Source organism: Tursiops truncatus, chromosome 1 (assembly GCF_011762595.2).
Source record: "Tursiops truncatus isolate mTurTru1 chromosome 1, mTurTru1.mat.Y, whole genome shotgun sequence".
Lineage (NCBI taxonomy): Eukaryota > Metazoa > Chordata > Mammalia > Artiodactyla > Delphinidae > Tursiops > Tursiops truncatus.
In genome coordinates this window covers 57857449-57866563 of record NC_047034.1, presented here as the reverse complement: position 1 = coordinate 57866563, position 9115 = coordinate 57857449, and the positions used below count along the sequence as shown (strand labels likewise).

General features: G+C 41.0%; 1 protein-coding gene across 1 annotated transcript in view; it reads left to right on the top strand.

The window, feature by feature from the left end:
- Positions 1-1195: 1195 nt before the first annotated feature.
- Positions 1196-9115, top strand: part of FMO4 (flavin containing dimethylaniline monoxygenase 4) — a 34040-nt gene continuing 26120 nt past the window's right edge. Inside the window, 4 exon segments of the mRNA XM_019918376.2 lie at positions 1196-1485; positions 4930-5069; positions 7254-7442; positions 8071-8233. Coding sequence (XP_019773935.2) covers positions 1434-1485; positions 4930-5069; positions 7254-7442; positions 8071-8233 — 544 coding nt within the window. The 5' untranslated portion in view covers positions 1196-1433.

Below are 9115 nucleotides of genomic sequence, written 5' to 3'. Positions count from 1 at the left end.
TTACTGTGTGTAATGCCAAGCTATCACTGAACTTGGAAGAGATGCATATTCTCACTCTGCAAGCCAGCTCCAGTACACCACTAGATAAGAACATTTTGGGGACAATTGGAGAAATTTGGACTGTATGTTGGATGATGTTATTGAATTTATACTGACTTTCTTAGTATAGAAAGGGAGAATGCCCTTACTCTTGTGAAATATGTGCTGAAATGGGTGAAGGATACATTAGTGTGCATTAATAAAATTGTTCTTTCAACTTTTCTGTGGGCTTAATATTTTTCAAAAGAAAAATTAATTTGTTGCCAATAGAAGATTTTATATAAAAATCTGAATTTGCAGTTTCTATTGAAAGGAACCTAAAACCTTGCAATTTGGGGCTTATGCTCTCAAATTACACCATTTAGCTGAACCTAATAGGTGGGGGATGTGCTTTCCAGTCAGATCTTATCTCGGCCCTCTTCCCTCATTTGGGTTACCTTCATGACCCCTGTGGGCATCTGCATTTGATCCCCTGGTCTGGAAACTGTTTAATGAGCTTAAGATGGTATTTTATGCTTGTTTCCAAGCACTCAATGGAGAAGAAAAAAAAAAAAAAGATGTGGCCTATTATTATTATTCCCAGTGCTTACTTCTGTAATAATTCCTCTTCTGAGATATTAGCCCTAGGCTAATACCTAAAACCAATTTTACGCTTTTTCAAACAGGTTTTCAAACAGGTTTTACCAGCTCCCTCTGCTAACCCTTTCCAAAAGGATGAAACAGCTTAAATTCCTTATAAGTTCTGAATTTTGAAATCACACTTCTGGGGTTAGGGAACTCTAGACTTGGGAGAACTTGATGACGTGATAGTCACCTAATTGACTTTCTCCTATGGACAGTTCCTATGATGGTTCAAGGGACTAATTCAAGAGTCAGAATTTAGTACGTAGAACGTCTGTTTCACTGGGGATCGTGGTTTGGAGTGACTTGGCGCCCTCTAAAGGCTACAATGAGAAGAGCAGTCGCTTACCACGTGCTCCCCTTTAAGTTTAGGGCTCCGTCGGAACTGTGACGTTTAGGAGGGTGGGGAAAGGGGCAGAAGTCGTTTGTGGCCTTCGAATCTGACGGCTTTATTCTAACTCGTCATTTAGCCCTCCTTCGAGAACACGGAAGTATCAAGCTGGTGCCCTACACAACTTTTTTTTCCTCGGTGAGTATACTTTCTGCTGTCACTAGCATGACAGGAAAAACGGATGGTTTCTGTTTTAAACCGAGAGTACTTTGATTAAAGTCAGCATTAGTTTATTTTTTATTTTTCTTTTAGAACAAGGAGTTTGTGTTTGGAATTTTTTTTTTTAAGACAAACACTATCTTTGGCTTTGGGCTGTGAGAAATAATTTGTCAAAATATCTGCTCTATGCCAACAAGGTAAGTGTCCTGGATTTTTTTTTTTTATGGGGAAATGTTTCCAGAAGCTGCTTTCACAGAGGATGAATACTTTCCTTGGTGAGTACACTCCTTAAAAATGAATGTGATCTTCTCCTTCGAGAGCCTCTTGATTAGGGTTAAAGCAGCAGAATTAGAGAAAACCAGGAAGCAAAGGAACGTGCTAAGGAAACAAAGTTATGTTGTAGGGGAAAACCACCCTGAAGGAAGGTGTGGGTGAGAATAACAGAATCATGGGACTGTCTGTGATTCCAGGCTCACTTCTGATTTCATCTTTTGGATGAGATGGAATTGTGAGGCATTGGGAAACACAAAATACTCCACAAGTGTTATGTTAGGAAATACCGTAGCAAAGGAAGAGCACTGGTAGAGTGATAATAAGAAATATAAATAGATCCAAGTCCAAACTAATATAAATCATAATCAGCTACATAATTTGCTAATCATCCAAGTCTCTCCATGTCTCAAAAATGATTCCTGCATTTTCTGGTCTGTCAGGTATGGGATGGGGTTTTCATGTTGTTCAAAAGTCCAGTTCAGGGCTTCCCTGGTGGCACAGTGGTTGAGAGTCCGCCTGCCGATGCGGGGGACACGGGTTCGTGCCCCGGTCAGGAGGATCCCACATGCCGCGGAGCGGCTGGGCCCGTGAGCCATGGCCGCTGAGCCTGTGCGTCTGGAGCCTGTGCTCCGCAACAGGAGAGGCCACAACAGTGAGAGGCCCACGTGATGCAAAAAAAAAAAAAAAAAAGTCCAGTTCAGTAGTTTAGAGCTTCTTTCGATTAAGGAACTAAATGTCAGCAACCTTTTGACCTACAATGGACCTTATGTTTATAGCCCACTTTACAGTTTACAAAGAGCTTAACACACCTTATGTCCTCCCGCCCCTTCAAGCCTGCAGTCTTCTCTCCTGCCTTTCAATTCACATCTACTTTGGACACCAATTATTTGGCACTTAAACAGTCTCTAAGTCAGTCTGTAAAGGACAAGGTGTTTTTGCCCAGGAAAAATACAGCCTACTATGTGTCTCTAACTAGATCTCCAGGCATAGCTAAGCAGCCCAAGAGTGTCTGCAAGCATTTGTACCCAGAGCACACTGCTATTACAGGACGTACCACATGATATCATGTGTGTCAGCCTCTCTCCATATAGTGGCATCTTCCTGTGGACAGTCACTGGGTCTATATTTATTACTATTATTTAAGTCACTGGCTCTTAATCATCTTGGGGGTCCCCACGCTTGGCTCAGTACCTGCCCTTAGAGGTACACAGGGTGCATCTGTTGAGTGAATTAATTTGCTGCCAGTCTATTCACTGCAGCACATTTTGCATTTTAACCAGATCAATTAACAACTATTTCTTTCATATTATTATTGCAAAAACACAGCACAGAGGGATCTGCCAATTCCAGACCTCTACCTAGTGCCCTGGAAGTTTAAGTGTTCTTATTGGTGGAGGCCATTTATTTCTGATTAAAAGCCACCTAAACCTTTTACTCAATCCAAAGGAAGTCATAGGTATGTTTGCCTATATGTTTCCAAACTTGTTGATAAATTTTATCTGCATGAGCTGTCTTTTCCGGGAAGAGAGGAAAGGAGGGAGTCAGTTAGGGAGGTGGGAAATGAATGCTGAGTAAATATTTGGTGCTAGGCAGTTCTGTGTAATTATTATCACTGTTTAAGACCCAAACAATCCTTCAATATGGCTATTTTTCTTATTTGCAAACAGTAAATCTTAAGGTGTGTAAGTGGGTTGTTTGGGGTCACATGCCTCGTCAGTGGCAGAGACAGAGTTCAAACCCAGTTCTGCTGCCTCCCAAGTCCATTCTTATTGCAGCCTGCCCAACTCTTCCAAATCAAAAGAGACTTCTAAATAAACAAAAGGTCTCAGGGGGAAAAGTGTAAATTTTGCTATAAATAATGAAGCCAGGCGTGAAGGTCTCAACCTTACAAAGGGTAGGGTGGCAGGTAAGATTTGGAAACAGGCAGCTCTGAGAAATCCCTCTGATCCTTGTTGCAAGTCCCTGCCTAGATCCTCCTCTGGAACCAGGTGAGTCCGAAGGGTCCAAGGGCTCAGCAGTTTTCTGCCCTCTGTAAAGTCAGTAACTTCACTTTGGTTTTGTGCCTGGGGGTTCTGATCTGGCTAGGAGGCAAACTACAAAACCAAAAGGACAAAATCCCCCAAGCCCAACCAGAAGGTGTGGCAGCAAACCTGAGCTCAGGTGAGGGAAGAGGCTTAGTAGCAGGAATCACAGGACACTTCAGGCTCTCAGACCAATGAGATGTGCACATCCAGGCTCATACTCAGATACCCAAAGTCTCTCCAGACTCAACCTCTTATTAGCAGAGTGGCCTTAAGTCGTGTTCAGTGATGATGCTTTATGTTTTCCCATTTACTGGTATTCAGGGCTCAATAAATATGTTCTCCCTAGGTTCCTCAAGGCAAACACCACTATGGTAAGTGTCATGACACTACAAAAGTCACATAAGAGTTATACAGCAAGATCTCTCCTCAAAAAGTACCATGTCTTCATAGGCAAAGTCAAATCAGTTAAGTATATTTTATAAAGCAAATACTTTGAGGTCTCAACTACTCTTTGTGTGTTTCTCAGACTGGCCACGAGGGTTGAGGGAAAGGCAGCACTTGAGAGTGAGGACACCTGACACTTCAAAGTCTTCCGTGTGACATAAACCTGATTTGCTGAAATCAACTCGGTGGTTAGCCCATCTGATCAAAGCAAAAGCTATGTTGATGTTTGCAGAAGCCCAAAACATAAAATCAAGAAAAACTGGTTATAAATCTCCATGACACATTCACACTTCCTCCAATCTTTCCTGACAACATGGCATCCCCATTTCCATATGACCATATGACCACAGTTCTGTATTATGGTGAGTCAACCTTTCTCTGTGCAAAGTTAAGAACCTCCCCTAAATGCATGTAATATCTTTTTTGCTGGCAGGACATGGTCCATGACTAGCTATTCTTTAGAACTTTAGACGCTTTGAATAAAAACTAACATTTTTGCTTGTTGCAATTCCTAGCATTTCAGAGGGACTAGGTGTTAGCAAAGAGTCCTTTTAATACTGAGAGGATCTAAAGTCTTAAGGGGATCAAGGTCCTGGCTACACTAGCTAATAATAAGAGCAAAATTTAATTGAGCACTTACTATGTAGCAGACACACTTCTATCACCCTTCCAACATATCTCAGTCATTTAATTTCATAACAGATATTTTAAATTGGTATTATTATTTCCACTCCCATTGTGCTGATGAGAAAACTGAGGCACAGAGAGGATAAACAACTAGCCTAAGGTCATACTGTAAATAAATGAAGCGAGGATTCAAACCAAACCAGTATGATTTCAGAGTCCTCATCTTTAAACAAAATGTGATTCTGCCTCAGCTCAAAGATGAAAGGATCACTGTAAAAGTTGACTTCTATGACAAGGGTTCCCTTCTAGCTTTGTCATATAAAGATGCTCTGCTCAACCTATCTCATACAGAACACACCATGGCCAAGCGAGTTGCAGTGATTGGAGCTGGTGTGAGTGGCCTGTCCTCCATCAAATGCTGCTTGGATGAAGACCTGGAGCCTACCTGCTTTGAAAGAAGTAATGACATCGGGGGACTGTGGAAGTTTACCGTGCGTAGTTCATACCCTCCCACTTCCACCAATCATAATCTGGCCGTTTGCTTTGTCCCTGCCGAGGCATGGTCGCTTTAGCCTACCTTGGTGATCATTACGGGAGCAGCTCACTGCAGCAGCACAAGTTTGTTATGGTGTTGTGCTGACCCCAGGCAGGATGCAGTCTGATAGGATGAACTTGGACAACTGGCAGGGTAGGGACAAGAGACAGTTGGAGGAGAGAGGAAGAAAGAGTTAAGTCTAATACACAAACATAGTATTGGAAGTTACAATGATTTCTGGAGCAGGGACATTGTAAGACAAAGTAGCAGCGTGTCACATTGGGTAGCTGAATGGCATTGGTGAATATGGAGCAGATGACACTTTAGGAAGGACAGAAGTTGGCATCAGGGAGTGGAGCCCCAGCCCCCAGGCATTGTTCAGGTCTTTGGGAAGAGAATTGGCAAGGGTGAGGCAAGAATCCAGACCTTGAAAGGTCTAGGGGGTATTTTTCACATTATCAGAAGAAAAAGAACACAGGCACTAATCCACCCTTCTTAGGAGTGTAATATGCAGCCTAGTGGGGTATGCTCAAGGCTAGGCCAGCTATTAGGTGACTTGAGCATCAGGAAGTGGGGCTGGAAATGACTAAATACCCCCTGCCTCTGGCCAAAATTGGTCCTGGTTACTGGGAATAGCAGGGCCTTCAGAGGGAATAAAGGGACCTGCCCCAGTGGTAGGGTATAAGGTGTCAGAAGATGGGAGGCCCAAGTACTAAATGCTTTGGCTGGGGAGAGAAGAGCAGCCTTTAGTGGGAGCTCAAGGTTGGGGAGGGTGCTTCAAACTGGTATGAATGAGGGAAGCCTTCTTGGAGTAGGCAGCATTTGCCAGTCTTTGATGGATGGTGAAGAAAACAGAATAAGCAAATACATGTAAATGATCACAACCCTAGGATTATAGCATACTGGGGAAAAATAATTTTTTTCTGGTGTACTATGGGCCTCTTCAAGCCACCAAATGTCAATGTGGAAGAAAGTATTAGGTCTGCTGTTTGACCCCATGGTTCGTTTGGTTTCCTTCTCCTATTGTAAAGTGATACAGATTAATTTTAGAAAACAGTACTGAGTTAAACAAAAGAAAAATACAAATTAAATATAATATCAATTCTCATGAGTCAGCAGCACTAACAAAATTTTGATGTAATTTTTTCCTGTCATACAAATACTTTTTTTTTCAAAAATGCAATTGTAGTATTCATTTTCATCCATTCAACAAGTACTCGTGTTGTCCCTCTACCAGGACCTATGGGAAACAAGATGGACAAGGACCCAGCCCTCCTTACTGTCTGGTGGGGAACAGAAACAGTAAACAGATCACTACAATGCAGTGTGATTGGTTCTGTGCTCAAAGTACAGTGTGCTGGGGCAGGGCACAATAGCTACCTTGTGAAGATCTGTTGGGTCATGGAAGGCTTCTTAGAGAACATGATGGTGAAGGAAGAGACTTGAAGAAGAAAACTTCGGCCACGAGAAGTTCAGCGGTGCCTTTAATATAGATCTTTTTGTTTTGTTGTTTTGTTTTTGAGTGACAGAGATCGAGACAAGACAACAAGTTGAGGAGTCCAGGAGAAAACACAGGCTGCCAGTATGTGATGATTCTTTCATGACGACTGAGATAAGACAGAGAGAGACAAGGCTGGAAGGGGATACAGGTTGAAAGGGAGTTTTGTTTTGTTTTGAAAATTTGAGTCTTCAGTATTTTAAGTGTGGATGGGAAGGAGCCAATAAAAAGAGAGCGGTTGAAAATATCCATAGACAATAAATAGAAAAATTAGTGAGGAGTTCCTTAAACAAAGGCAAGAGGAAGAGGTGCAGAGCATGAGTGGACGGAATAATCATGGCAAGGGAAGAAGAAGATAAGCAAGATAGACCGTGGGCCTGTGTTCATGGAATATTTTAAGGGCAGTGTCATTCTTGGAGAGCCCTATTAAATGTTGTTAGCGTCTTTATAGATTGAGAAAGATATCGTATTTAACAATTCCAACCCCACCAATGATTTCTGATAACTATAGCATGGGGACCCAATGCTAACTTTTCCAGGAACTCTTTGGAATTACAAGTGGAACGCTAACTGCTGATGGTCTCTGTTCTCTTCCTCCTATCCCCCCACCACCCCATCAAGCTAACTGTGCTTTCACCACAGGAAACTTCTGAAGATGGGATGACCAGGGTCTACAAGTCATTAGTGACAAACGTCTGCAAAGAAATGTCATGTTACAGCGACTTCCCCTTCCAAGAAGATTATCCCAATTTCATGAAGCAAGAAAAATTTTGGGACTACCTCCAAGAGTTTGCTGAGCACTTTGACCTTCTGAAATACATTCGGTTTAGAGTAAGATACCTTGGGTTATGGAAGGTTAATGAGTAGGGGCTGGCCCATTCACCAATCTGATGGAAATGGGATACTTAAGTAAACTTCTTCTTGACTTTCTCTCTATATGAATAAGGCAGATAATAATCCTGCTGGTCATGTTTTACTCAAATAAGTCACTAAAATACTGAATTTGCTGGTTCTTCCTCTAAATCCAGACTCTCATTCAGAATAAAATTTAGAATGTTTTTGAGAGGAAAGGAAAAATGGATTTAGTTCATGAAACCCATTAGGAAGAAATGACTAGAAGTCTGAACCACAGATATTAGAATGGGTCAAAACTCATTTTCCTAAATTTTTTCAACATTCGGTGTTTTAATTCATCTCCTTCTCACCAGGAATAAAAACTGAATGTTTCTTCCTTGCAGTGAAGGCATTCAGATGTTTTGGGTCCTAATCTATATGACCACTTTTGAGACTTGGCACAAGTTATTTAACTTCTCTAGGGAAAAGATAAGCCAATGTTAACAGACCTCTTATCTTGGGACTGACTTGGCCCACTTGAAATAACAGACATGGTTACCGTACGGTCATTGTATGAGGTCCCAAGATGACTGATGGAAAGCGAGTGTTTGTCTTTTGCTTTCAGACCACAGTGTGCAGCGTAACAAAGCGTCCTGACTTCTCCGAAACTGGTCAGTGGGATGTTGTCACAGAGACAGAGGGGGAGCTGGACAGAGCTATCTTTGATGCTGTCATGGTTTGCACTGGACACTTCCTGAATCCCCGTTTACCTTTGGAGTCATTTCCTGGTGAGTCATTTCTGCCTAAAACCATGCCTACTCTTCTGGGTTCTTCTAGAAGTTACTGATTTGTAATTGGAAATACTTCCTCGTGATTATAGACAACTTTATGTTTACCCTCAGAAATAATATGTACAAAATAACTTTGAAAGTTATAAAACACTATAGAGGTGTCAGATTTTATTATTTACTTATTAATATAAATGCTGACGTTATCATTTAAGTTTTATCATGCCTGTCTGATTCAAGCTCAGTGATCACAGAAGGCTCAAAACTATCAGATCGGTCATGAAAAAATATAGGCTTTGAATTTCGTCATTAAATTACAGGTCATTTGAATTAGGAGTGACCTGTAATTCAATAACTTAAAGGAAGTGAGAATACAAGGAAACTTGACAGAATTTTTTTTAAGAAATAGACCAGAAATTATACATACAAAGAAATATTGTCACCCTTCAAAATAGTCATCACCATAATAATCCATCCACCTCTTAAAGCAGGGCTATCCACACAAAGGAGTTTTAGAAATTCCCCTTTGGAAATGCTTTGGATCCAATGGCACATTCTTTTTAATATACTCACAATTGGCAAATCTCCATCTTTTGAAGTCAAGTGAGGGTTACTAAAATGTAGTGAAGCTACTCTTCTTCCGTTACTCATAAGTGGCCCTAAAGGCAATTGAGTATGAAGTTTTGAAACTTCTTTTAGGAATTAAAAGAACCTTTAAGAAACGAAGATGTGAAGAAGAAAGTTTGCAAACCTTAGACAATAAAAAATGAAATATAAATCTTAAAACATAATCTCAAATTAACAAAATATTCTGTTTTCAAAATGTGTTAGGGACCAAGGGAGAATTCAGTACATAATTTTACAAAGAAGCAATATTGTAAA